Source organism: Scatophagus argus, chromosome 13 (assembly GCF_020382885.2).
Source record: "Scatophagus argus isolate fScaArg1 chromosome 13, fScaArg1.pri, whole genome shotgun sequence".
Classification (NCBI taxonomy): domain Eukaryota; kingdom Metazoa; phylum Chordata; class Actinopteri; family Scatophagidae; genus Scatophagus; species Scatophagus argus.
This window is the reverse complement of record NC_058505.1, coordinates 22,904,302-22,917,726: the sequence shown is the minus strand read 5'-3', so window position 1 is coordinate 22,917,726 and position 13,425 is coordinate 22,904,302. Positions and strand designations below refer to the sequence as shown.

General features: G+C 41.0%; 2 protein-coding genes and 1 long non-coding RNA gene across 3 annotated transcripts in view; 2 read left to right on the top strand and 1 right to left on the bottom strand.

The window, feature by feature from the left end:
• Nucleotides 1-13,425, bottom strand: part of exoc3 (exocyst complex component 3) — a 59,075-nt gene that overhangs the window by 29,719 nt on the left and 15,931 nt on the right. The window lies entirely within an intron of this gene.
• Nucleotides 3,647-5,178, top strand: LOC124068889. Its single transcript, XR_006844990.1, has 3 exons — nucleotides 3,647-3,848; nucleotides 4,453-4,554; nucleotides 4,658-5,178. It is a non-coding gene; the product is annotated as an uncharacterized LOC124068889 (long non-coding RNA).
• LOC124068885 overlaps nucleotides 8,411-13,425 on the top strand; it is a 62,191-nt gene continuing 57,176 nt past the window's right edge. The window contains exons 1-3 of the mRNA XM_046407415.1: nucleotides 8,411-8,557; nucleotides 10,515-10,781; nucleotides 13,117-13,395. Coding sequence (XP_046263371.1) covers nucleotides 8,500-8,557; nucleotides 10,515-10,781; nucleotides 13,117-13,395 — 604 coding nt within the window. The 5' untranslated portion in view covers nucleotides 8,411-8,499. The remainder of the gene's footprint in view (nucleotides 8,558-10,514; nucleotides 10,782-13,116; nucleotides 13,396-13,425) is intronic.

Here is a 13,425-nt window from a genome sequence, read left to right as displayed (position 1 = left end):
TTTAGTTTCACTTTAGGCTTTTCAGAAGGGACTGAACAACTCAGCTTTATGTTTGTGTGAGTGTGATGATGATGATGATGCGTATATTCATACTGAATGTATAAATCTTGTTCGTCCTGCAGTCAAACTCTCCCTGAAGTGTTTCTACTCTGCGCCTTCTGGAGTCCCGAACTCCAGCTGCTGGTTTGCCTTTTTCGCTCTTACATTTTCAGTTCCTTCCACGCACTTTTGTCCCACTCAGATTGTTGCTGTTTTGTGTGGATGACGTTTGATTTTATGTTTAATAAAGTATTAAAGTATTCGAGCAGCTGACTGTGTTCTGCCATCCTGTCCTTGGCAGAACAAACTGATCAATGTGTTTTACTACCAGAAACTGTTCTGGCTCATATTGAAGACTGTTGTCATTAAGAGAAGACGAATAATGATAATAATAATCATAATGATAGAAAGAGCAAGAGAAATAAATGTCAAGTTATGAAATCAAAGTTTTCTAAAACAAATGAAATGATCGTTTGAAAAATGACATTTTGAAATAAAAATATTGAATAAGTATATGGACTCATTGATTATATTTATATGTTTATTGCCCCATTTATTTATTTATTTGACGATTTCTCACCAAGAACAGCTACAAGAAGAAGCTGGAGGAGCGGCTGGAGCAGAACAACGCACGAGATGTGTGGAGGGGCCTGAAGACCATCTCAGGACATGGACAGAGTGGAGCCAGAGGGACAGCTGAAGGCAACCAGCGCTGGGCAAGTGAATTAAACCTGTTTTTCAACAGGTTTAATTCCAACCCCACCCCCTGCCACCCATCCTCTCCCCTCTTCTCACATCTCCAGGCCAGCAGACACTACCACCATCACCACACCATCACTGTCTCTACTCCACCTCCCATCACCCCCCTGTCTTCACACCACTTCACACCAGCCCCTCCTTCCGCTATCAGCCCAACCATCCCCTATTGTCCACCCCTTTCCACTCCTCACCCCCCTACAGAGTACAGGTCAGTCATCGTGGACTTTGTGGACTGGTGTGAGCGTAACCACCTGTGCTTAAACACCAGTAAAATGAAGGAGATGGTGATTGACTTCCGGAGAAGGACATTACCACATACACCAGTGAACATCCAGGGCTCGGACATCGACATTGTGGACAGTTTTAAGTACCTGGGTGTTCCCTCTGCATCAGACAGTGGAGGCTCTGAGCAGCTCCTTCAGCAGCAGACTGCTACACCCTCAGTGTAGGAAGGAGCTACAGCAGGTCCTTCATTCCACTGTGGTTAGACTGTATAATTCTATGGTCTAGTCCTCTTTCTTCCCTTATGAGGACTTGTATATAGCTGTATAGTGTACTACTCTTATCTTTTTTCCTGTATCTTCCCTCTCTGTGTTTATTTTTCTTCCATTCCTGCTCCTGTGTGTGTGTGTGTGTGTGTGTGTGTGTCTTCCCTGAGCCAATCCTTGTTTAGTCCGTTACTGTTGCATGTCTTTATCAAAACAAAATGAGACAGTTACTTTTGTTGCTTCTCTAATGCCAAGGTTTGTCAAAAGGTAAGAACACTTTTTAGATGAATGCATTGATGACCATAAATGAATGTCAGAATCAAATGTGTTGTTCTCTTTTAGTGCTGCTGTTTGGCTTTTCAATAAAATCTCCTGTTCTCAAATGTTTGGCTTCTTTTTGTGAGTCAACACACTGAACTGTGACTGTGTTTGCAGTGTTATGGATGTTACCTGAGTGTTAATAATCCTTGAAGGCTCAATGCACAGCAGGACTTTGATAAAGCAAACCTCTTCTGTGTGATCCCTGACTGAACTCTCCTCTGGTGTGTAACAGTGCAGGTGAGGTCAGTCAGAGAAACCTTGAGTCTCACCATTTCTTCCTGCATTCTTTACTTGGCTTTTGTTTTTTTTGATGCACCGTAACGAGAAACACGTTCCAGCCAAGTTCCTTTACATTGTACAGGAGACAAACCAGCTGGAACTGGTCCTTTACCCACACGTCTTCACTAAAACAAGATGAGGAAGTTATTTCTGTTGCTTCTCTTATGTCACGTTTCATCACCAGGTAAAACCACATTTTATTATTTTGCATACACTGTATTTATATTTGTATATTTTATTTACATGTTTTATATTTACTCTGAATGTTTGTCCTGCAGTCAAACACTCCCTGAAGTATTTTATAACTGGATCTTCTGGAGTCCCAAAGTTCTGTAGTTCGTGGCAGCTGCAGATGTTGACGATGTTCTGTTGTTTTACTGTGACGCTGACAAAAAGACGCCAGAAGTAAAACAGGACTGGATGAAAAAAATATTCAAAAACCATCCCCACCAATTTGAGTGGTACAACCAAGGGAGTTTGAGATTTCTGTCAAACTTCTTCAAGGCCACAATCAATAATTTGAAGCAGCGCTTCAACCAAAGTGAAGGCAAAGCATTTCTTTATCATTTTTCACTTTTACTGCTAAACCGTTTTGCATTTTAGTTTAAAAAAGTAACTCTGCAGTTCAAGTTCACCAATGAACCAGTGAATCAAATGAATCAAATGTTTACAATGCAGTGTTTTGTTGGGGGGATTCCCTGCATTCCTGTATTCTCGTGCTTCTTCTTCTTCATCCCGTCCCCACACTCAGACATCCTTATGGAAACAGGACAAACCTACAGTGAACCTTTGTGATCTCATTACCTGCCACTCACCTGCTACACCAATGAACCCTGGACTTCTTGGACACCCTGTGAACTGATTTCAACGAGTTAAGATCTCCAAGTTTAACTTTAGTTTACGTTTTTGTGCTAATAAACCTTGTTGACATTTCCTGCTGTCCCTGAGTCGTGTTTGAGAGTGTCTTGCTTTTTGGGGTCCATCTGCATTCAGCTCAACAATAATAGTATATTCAACAATATACTATTGCTATACTTTTACTTTATACTGAAAAATGATAGCCCATTTTTACAAGCAGTTTGTCTCAAAGGGCTTTACATAACATCATAGCAACATCCTCTGCCCTTCGACCCTCACATCGACTAAGGAAAAACTCCCAGAAAAACCTTTAACAGGAAAAAATGGAAGAAACCTCAGGGTGAGCAACAGAGGAGGGATCCCTCACCCAGGACGGGCAGACGTGCAATGGATGTTGTACAGGCAGGAAAGCAATTAACAACATGAGAACAACATTACTAAAAAGAAAAAAAACAAAATCTCAACTGTTTAGTTTCACTTTTGATACCACCTCAATATGATTTTAATATTTCACAAGACTGAAATTATAATAATGAAAGTGTGATCCCTCTGTAGTTGGAGCACACCCTGCGGTCCCCCTTCTTAAAATGAGGGACCACCACCCCGATCTGCCAATCCAGGGGCACTGTCCCCGAATGCCATGCGATGCTGCAGAGGCGTGTCAACCAAGACGGCTCCACAACATCCAGAGACTTAAGGTACCCAGGATGGATCTCATCCACTCCCAGTGCCCTGCCACTGAGAAGCTTCCCAAGAATTTCCTCAGAGCTGACTGATAGTCCTCCTCCATGGTCTCTCTGAGCTCTTTTCAGTTTTTTCTGCCACAAATGCTGGGGCTGCAGCATGTTTGGCCTTCCGATACCCATCAGCTGCCTCAGGAGTCCCACAAGCCAACCAGGCTCAATAGGACTCCTTCTTCAGCTTGACGGCATCCCTTACTTCTGGTGTCCACCACCGGGTTTGGGTGCTGCCACTGCAACACGCACCAGAAACCTTACGACCACAGCTCCAAACAGCAGCTTCCACAATGGATTTGGAGAACATGGTCCACTCAGACTCAATGTCCCCAGCCTCCTTCGGGATCTGATCAAAGTTCTCTTGGAGGTGTGAGTTGAAGACCCCTCTGACAGAGGGCTTGTGTCTGCCAAGTCTGTCCAGCTTCCTAGTTCCTAGAGGATTAACCCGTTCCTAAAAAGATTCAAAGTTATGTTTCTTCATTAAAGTCAAAGTCAAGAATTTCCCTCCAGGGATAAATAAAGGAATTCTGATTCTGAAAGTTTTAAAGAGATTACAGATAAAGATAATGAAACTTAAAAAATGCAAGTTTACTAAGTTTTTTTCACTTTGTATGCAATTTTTAAACCATGTTTATCTTTTTTTTTTTTACTTTAATTTGTTTTGTTTATGGTTAAAATTCTTAAAGAATTTGAATGTGATTGTCTGAAGCTTTCGTTGTGCCAAAAACCAACACAGACTTGAGCTAAACAAAGACAAGAAAACTCAAGAAGGACAAACAAGCACAGATGCAGTAATTATGTCCAGAGAAGGAGATTAATTTGGTTAAAAATGTAAATTAGCAGCAGGACAAACAGACATTTAGTGTCTGTCTGCAGGGTTGTGGTCTGGTTGGCAAATGGATGTTTGTTCTCCTCTGAGGTGCTTCATCTGTGCAGGTTGTGACTGTTTTCTGTTGTTTTCTGCTCAACAGAGAAGCTCATTAACACGACTGTCATCATCCTGGTTGTTGTGGTGGTTCTCGCTCTCGTCCTCATCGCTGCTGTTGTATTCATGGTTCACAAAAAGAAGAACGGTGAGAGATCTGAACAAAATGATTGTCTCTTTTTTTCTCTGGTTTGATTTCAGACTTTGAGTTGATGCTTTTATCCAAAGTGAAGCAAGCTTTCATTTCCCAGCACATGGAGATGAGTTTGAAACAGCAGTAAACTCTGTGAGGCTCAGGGGGAGTGGTCAGAAGAACTGTACCGACAACAGTACTTCCAGGTTATGGACACAGCATCAGCATCCCTGGATTGGTCCTTCGGCATTCAAACACATGTAAGACATTGAGGATTTGTCATTGGAAAATGCGACTGCAAGAACATCATACAGTTTCACCGGGATTATTTGGATGAAACCAGACTCACACTGCATTGTGATATGTGCATGGACATAGCAAAGCAGAAAGGAGTAAAACTCACACCGGTAAGTGACGACGTTGGATGAACTCATGAGCTGAAAAACAAGGTGTGTAAATGAGTTCAAGATTAGATGGCTGATAGTATTCCAGCGCTGTGCCGGATCTCCGGGGTATCGGCATGACTGAGTGTCTGTTGTGACACTGTAAACACACACTGACCTCCTCGAGCTTTTTTTTTTTTTTGATACTTCCGCTCATATTTAGTTTCGCTCAAAACATTTAGATTGAACATTTAGATTTTGCATTTAAATTTAACATTTAGATCTAGATTTAACATTTAGATTTAGATTTAGGTGTAACATTTCATATTTGGATTTAACTATTTAAAATATCTCTATGTTGACAAATATTGTTGTAAATGTGCAAAAAGTGACCCTCATCCTCACCCTCACCCTCGTAGCAGTTTTTTAAACATTGTTTGAAGAGCCGCTTTAAAAATGGCACCCAATACCACACTGACTCAGTGCTCACAATATTCTAATCTATATCTTAGACAATGTTTATCTTAGGGCGGCATGGTGGTGCAGTGGTTAGCACTGTTGCCTCATAGTAAGAGGGTTCCAAGTTCGAATCCCAGGTTGGGCCCTTCTATGTGGAGTTTGCATGTTCAAGATTCAAGAGTCTTTATTGTCATTATGCAAGCATAACGAAATTTTTGTTCTCCCTGTGCCTGCGTGGGTTTCCTCCGGGTACTCCGGCTTCCTCCCACAATACCAAAAACATGCACATTAGGTTAATTGGCTACTCTAAATTGCCCCTAGGTGTGAGTGTGAGAGTGTGTGGTTGTTTGTCTTTGTGTGTTGGCCCTGCGATTGACTGGCGACCAGTCCAGGGTGAACCCCGCCTCTCGCCTGTAGTCAGCTGGGATAGGCTCCAGCTCCCCCGCGACCCTGATGGATAAGAGGTATAGAAAATGGATGGATGGATGTTTATCTTACCTTAGATGTTCCTCTTGGCTTTATACTTTTGCTTGAGCGTGCAGCTTCTAATAAGGCCTTCTGCTTAAGTGCATAGCCGTAGAATTCCTTACAACTGTATTCAAAGTTGGTCTTGACTTGAGTGAATCCAGTTGCAGGCCATTTTCCTCTAACTTGCATGTAATCTGGCGGTGTTTGGTAGCAGCTGACTGATGGCTATCCTTACAAAAGTCAAGGATCTTGCTTTTCAAACCCAGCTCTGGTGTCCAATATCTCAAAGACAGTGGGAAGAGTTTTGTAGTGCCATGATTAGATGCATCTAAAGCCACTGAAAAAAAATGGTGTGTGCACTTTTTTTATCACTTGGGAGCCCTTGAACCTCTGGTGTTTTTAATTCTCTCAAACAACTGTCCACAGAGGCAGGCGCAAGCACATGTGTAACTATGGATGCTGGCAATCTCGGAGGCTGGAAACATGTGTGAAAGAAAACACATGTGAAAAGAAATGGAAATGCGTGACTGTCCCACACAAATCGGCCTGGTCACCCTAAAATGTTTGATTTAACTATATTTGTCTCATTAAAAGCCAGTTGTGATCATTTACAGTGTAATTAATATCAGGGTGTGGTTAACGAATGAGTGAAGTTGGTAGGGTATGTACGTGACTTTCAGCACAGCGGACATTCCATTCACACCAGGCCAATACGGTTACAGTATTCTGTTCAATCCAGGCTGTGCTGTTGAATTGTGGATTTTGTTTCTCCATTTTCTTCATCAGAGCTGTTAGTTTGCATTGACATTAAACTCCTCATATGCATTGTGTGTGTGTGTGTGTGTGAATAGTGTGTAACATAACCATTTTGATGCAGTTTGTGCAGATGAGGGTTTGGTTTGTGAATAAAGAGCTTCTGAAAACCCAGTAAAGAATTCAGCTCGTTTGTTATCTATTGGAGCTTAATTTTTGATTTCATTTTAGCTTTTCCAGAAGCAAATTTTTATTTTATGTTTCTTAACTTTCTGAACACTTTTGATCAGGGTCTTGGATCATCGGGATGGGTATTTGACCCATGCGGGTTACTTTGTTGTCAACGTCAACACGTGCTGTTAATACAGAAAATTAAATTAAAAGATAAAAAAAAAATGGAAAAAGGCTTTCTATCAAAACAGCCTACATTTTTAGTTATTGTACTCCTCAGTTCCAGAGGCCAGGGAATATTTTACACTTCGCCATTTTATCTATACATGTATATGCATAGATATATAGTTATATGTATAAAAACAGAAAGATAAATATGTATTTATATTTAATTGTAAGGGTAATCAAATCAAAATGTATATTTATTTATGTATTTGTCTCTGCCCCTCCCCCCTCTCTCTGTCTCTCTCTCTCTCTCCCAACATATATATTGAAACAAACACTCTGTGGAGATAGAATAGAGGAGAATTTATTAACAATTATACAAGTTACAAACAACTACATTGAAATTTTAAGATCATAAACACTTCACCTTTGACTTATTGGACCTCATGGCTAGAAACTCTGAAAGAGGAATTTTTTCCTTGTACTTCCACGTTGTAAATCAGGGGAAGCGAGTCTGGCAATGTTGTGCAGCCTTATTTTTAAAAACACTGACACAATGTAAGCCATCAAGAGTGACTGGTGGTTCTCTATGCCAAACTGGGTTTCCTGGATGTGCTCCCCAAACCTCTCTCCTCAGAGCTAGTTCCCATTTTCTACGTTTGTCATAGTCCCTGGGAAACCTATATGGAGTAAGAATAGTAGATAGAGAAGTAAATTAGTCTGATTAGAAGTGTGTCAATTATTATTATTGTATTAAACAACTATTATTGAATTAGAAGTGTGTCATAAAATCGTCTTGGAGGCAGACCGTAGAGGGTAATCTGGATTTATATCGATTAAGCTTTCTTACTACTATTGGTAGTAGCAATAGTAGTAGTTATAGTAATGCGATTACTACTAATAGTAGTGGTAGCTCACAAACTATTACTAATACAAATGCTAAGACCACTTCCATGAATCTGACGGCTATTTATACATCTACTACTGCTTGCACTTCTAGTATTTCACTACTGCTTGTACAATAGCAAATATTAATCATCTGGTATTTGGTTGTCAAGCTGCTAGCTTACATTAGGGTTTTGCTCGTAGCCAAGTAGCTACTGAAGCTCTCAGACTGGAAGCTCTCAACACAGCTCTCTCTTAAATAATGAAAAAATAGAGCCAAAAACCATTCTTACCTATGAAAGGTTATTCCAAGTTTCTGTGACTCAATTGTACGGCGTTGTGTGCAACCGTAAGCAACACAATGAGCGGGCATCCTTGTTTTTGTACTTTGGCTCCGTCCACATCCATTGAAAGCTCTGACAATTTGCCCCCACTAGCTTAGCCTCGCAGTCGGCACGCCGCTCAAAGGGGCGTGTCGTATCTACTCATTCATATCTATGAGCCAGAGATGAGACCTGGAAGGTAAATTCTACGACAAAATGAACTCTCATTGGCTCACATGAAGGTGGACGTCAGCTCGTCTCTCTCTTCTCCCTTCATTTCAGCCTTCAAGCTGCGAGTGGAAGCAGCTCGTCTGAGTGTGTCGACAAAGAAAACACATCAAACGAAGATCTAAATGAACACCTGGATCTTCGTGGTCCTGCTGGGATCAGGTCTACAGGGCGCGGCGGCAGGTGAGTTCACTTTATTTTAAGTTTTGTTGTAAAAGACAAAATGTTTGGTTTCTTCATGTTCTCTGCGATGAGTTTGCGGTTCTTTTGAGAGTCTTTGATATTCAGCTTCAGGGTTTCTTTGACGATTAGGATGACAGAAAAATGTGACAAATAACAAACTAATCTTAAACTTATTCCATATGAAGCCGGGGTAAATCACGTACACAACTTCAAATACAGTTTTTGTTGTGGGTATCTTTAATCGTCTTTCCCAAAAAATATTTAAGGTGCTCTTCTCATAGAGGAAAAATAGTTTAAAGGTTTCGTCTAGTTATTGAATACAAAAAAAAAAGAAAATAAAAAGAAATGCTATTACTCAAAGCAAACAATAAAGGAATCCAGTGCTGTTCCTGTACAGCCAAAAACCCAGCAAACTACAGTGCACATACGGCACAAATACGGCAGTGTCTCTCTAATGGAAGGAGAAAACAAAACAAAGAAAGAAAAAAAATATTAGTCTGTAACATATCAACCTGGCAAACTGCTTAAGTTCACCGAGTAAACAAAATGTTTCCACACAGTTAAATACCTTACAAAAATAACGTTATTCAACAGCATATTAAGCATTATCAATCAGAATCAGAATTCCTTTATTTATCCTTTATTTATCCTTTATTTATTCTTTATTTATCCCCGAAGGGAAATTCTTTTTCGTACAGACATTGCACTTGCACTATTCCCGACCAACAAACACGTTCCTACAAAATTCACAGGTAACGAGCTCCAGTGGCCCACTAAACTAAAACACTTTCTGTTTTGCCTAACGGATAAGCGGTATAGAAAATGGATGGATGGACTTTCTGTTTTGCTTTCATTTCTGAAGTTTGGACATTTAAAAAACTATAAGAAATTATAAAATCAGGATCGATCTTTGTGTCAAAACGGCAGCAAAACACTCGCATGAATAAAGAAAATATGTTTTTAAAAATGTTTTTCTTCTCCGAAACGACAGCATACCGAGTTATTTAGCTGCAAGCAAACCATAACTTTTATTTTAAAAATTCTGTAAATATTTTAATTAGTTTTATTTTACTCATTAGGTATAATTAAAATTATTTTACCGTCTCGAAATACTTCACTAAATTTTATCAGATTTTTTGACAATTAACACAAATAATCAAAAACAACCACCTTAACATAAATGTTTAGTTTATACCGTCCTTTTGATCTGCATATACTTTATTGAATTCTGTAATATTTAAAAATATTTTAAACCTTCCCCAGAGAATTACATTTAATTTCACAGATTGAAATAGAAATCTGAACATAATTTGTCCGATCACATCACACTTGCGGTTATTACAGTTATTAATCTGTGGATGATAAATCAGCCACAGATTTGTCTGTAGATGTTAGCTGATCACAGACATGTTGGTGTCTGTAAGACCAAACTCCTCAGAACAGCGTCTCATTACTCAATTTGTCCACCAGAGGGCTCTAATGAGTTTATTTTCTGCCTGTGAAATGTGCTGCTCAGTATGTATCAGCCACCAAAACTCTCCCAAATATTGAAAATGAAGTCAGTGATAACTTGAATATAATAAACTGACAACAGCAGTAGAAAAGAGAAAAAAGAGAAGTTTTAGCTTCAACAAACTCAAAGAGTTCCCAGTTTAATTTGGTCGCAGTTCAAAGTATAAAGTAGAGACCATAAGAGACGTAACTGCATGAACGGAATATTTGACTCGTTTAAAATGTTGTTTCTGAATAAACACAAAATCCCGAAAGTGCAGAGTTTATGGAGCAAAATGTTTATCTGTAAATGTTTGCCTTTGCTGACTGAACAGCAGAGATTATTAGGCTGTCTTGAATGTGCTGCACTTCTCTTTGATTCTGTGTGCAGTAAAATAACTTTATAGTGTGATTTATCAAACTGTGATGTAAAAACTGGAATCATGACACAAACTTTTTCTCACAGTGACTCACTCTCTGAAGTATTTCTACACTGTGTCCTCTGGAGTCCCAAACTTCCCAGAGTTTGTGTCTGTTGGGTTGGTTGATGAAGTTGAGATGGTTCACTATGATAGCAACACCAGGAGAGCAGAACCCAAACAGGACTGGATGAAGAAAGTCACAGCAGGTGATCCACAGTACTGGGAGACAGAGACTGAGATCTCTGTTGGTGACCAGCAGACCTTCAAAGCCAACATTGAAACTTTGAAGCAGCGCTTCAGGCAAACTGGAGGTTTGTTTCTGTTTCACTTTCTGCTGATAAAATGTTGTTAGCATTTTCATCCTTTATTTTATTAAACAGAAGTTACCACACACACACTCTCTCTCTCTCACACACACACATACAAACACACTCACACACACACACTCACTCACCCACACACACTCACTCACACACACACACGCACTCTCACACACACACACTCTCACACACTCTCTCACACTCACATACACTCACACACACACATATGCACCCTCACACACACATACACACACACACTCTCTCTCTCTCTCTCACACACACACACACACTCTTCATCTATGGACTTTTCTTGGCTGAAACTCAGTCAGACTCCACAGAAACATGACTGACACTGAGACCACTTGGCTGCTGCTGTGCTGCACTGATTCAGTGTTTCTGTCCATCCCATAATAACCAGCAGAGATGATCAACACTTCATCTCCACTAGATTAGATCAGATTAACTGTGGCGAGCTGCCCACAGTGAGTTGGTCCACAGTGAGTCTCCTGTAGGAACCTGCTGATCACAACAGTTGGACCACGCACAGCTGACAGAGGAGCATCACTGTCTGGTTTCTCAAACTGAGGAGCAGGACTGTAAATGGGCCACAGGCTGCTTCTGCTGGGTCCCCACATGAGAGGAGCAGCAGTGTGTTTTAATCCAGCTGGCTGATGATACAACACGGGAAACATCTCATTCACATCAAAGGCTTAACGAGTCCAACGGCGCGACTCTGCTGCACTGATACACTGTGTCCATCCCATAATAAACTGATGCAGAGCTGAAGCCGTCAGTCATTTCACAGATCAGTTGATCAGCAGGAAATGAATTGACAAAAATATTGATAATCAAGGGCGGCACGGTGGTGCAGTGGTTAGCACTGTCGCCTCATAGCAAGAGGGTTCCAGGTTCGAATCCCGGTCTGGGCCCTTCTATGTGGAGTTTGCATGTTCTCCCTGTGCCTGCGTGGGTTTTCTCCGGGTTCTCCGGCTTCCTCCCACAATACCAAAAACATGCACATTAGGTTAATTGGCTACTTTAAATTGCCCCTAGGTGAGAGTGTGTGGTTGTTTGTCTTTGTGTGTTGGCCCTGTGATTGACTGGCGACCAGTCCAGGGTGAACCCCGCCTCTCGCCCGTAGTCAGCTGGGATAGGCTCCAGCCCCCCCGCGACCCTGACGGATAAGCGGTATAGAAAATGGATGGATGGATTGATAATCAAATAATTATTTAAAGTCTTTTATGAAACAAAAGTGACAAACATTTTCGACTTCCAGCATCTCAAGCGTGAGAATTTGCTGCTTTTCTCTGTGTTATATTGTTATAAATTAAATACTTTTCAGTGTTGGTCAGACAAAACTAACAATTTGAACATCTCAGCTGAGCCTCTGGGAACTCGTGGACATTTTCACTGTTTCTTGATATTTTGCAGCATGAACGATCCACTGACTATAAAAACAGTCAAATCATAATCAATAAAGACAGCAATAATCAGTTTGAGCTCAGAATATGTAGCATAATACAGTTTAGATTAGATTAACTCTGCTGTACTGACACATAGTCTGCCCATCCCATAATACAGAAGAAGAAATTTGAAGATTTCACCTTTGGCTCTGGGAACTTGTGATGGTCATTTTTAACAATTTTCTGACTAAAAATCAGTAAATGGTTCATCGATGAATCAGAAAATAACTGACAATGAAAAGAATCATTAATTTCATCCCTGAACCTGAAGCAGGACTAGAGATTATATCAGATTAGCTCTGCTGTACTGACCATGGTGAGTTGGTCCATCCCATCAGCAGCATCAAGCCAACATCTGCAGCTGGAAAACTGCTGCTGGTTGTGTCACATGACTGACTGATGGATGGACCAATTAGGTCACTCAGACTGCCTCCCAGTCTCCATGAAGGTCCTGATGGTCAGAAAGTGTCCTTCAGTGGAAGCTTGCAGCTTCAAGACAGTCCAGTCTGTAGTTTGTCACAGGAAGCGGATGTTGTTGGACTGATCCACTGGCTGCAGGGTCTCAATGGGTGTAATGTCCAGTCCAGGACCAGGTTTAATCTGTGTCTGCTAGTCAGGAGGCAGTGGAGACAAACTGTTGGTCTCAGTGGACTCAGTGTGTCTCTGTGGTTAAAACAAACAGGATATGAACTGTGGCTGTGAGTGTCTCTCATGGAGCCAGTAACAGCAGGTGGTGTAGATCCTCTGTTTTGGTCTGTGTGGATCAGTGTGTCTCTGTGGTGAAGATATGATATCAGCTGATGATGGATGACTGGGCTGTGAGCTCACTCTGCTTCACTGTAGTCTCTGTCTCTGTCTCTCAGGTGTCCACATTGTCCAGATGATGTGCGGCTGTGAGTGGGATGAGAAGACAGGGAACACCACTGGTTTTTGGCAGTTTGGTTTTGATGGAGAAGACTTCATAGCATTTGACCTGCAGACGCTGACTTGGATCGCTCCTAAACCACAGGCTGTCATCACCAAACACAAGTGGGATAAAGACGAACCTCTGATAGCAAACTGGAAGCAGTACCTCACCTGGGAGTGTCCTGAGTGGCTGAAGAAGTATGTGGACTATGGGAGGAGCTCTCTGCTGAGAACAGGTAGGATCACATGACCTGAGTTTAATGGAC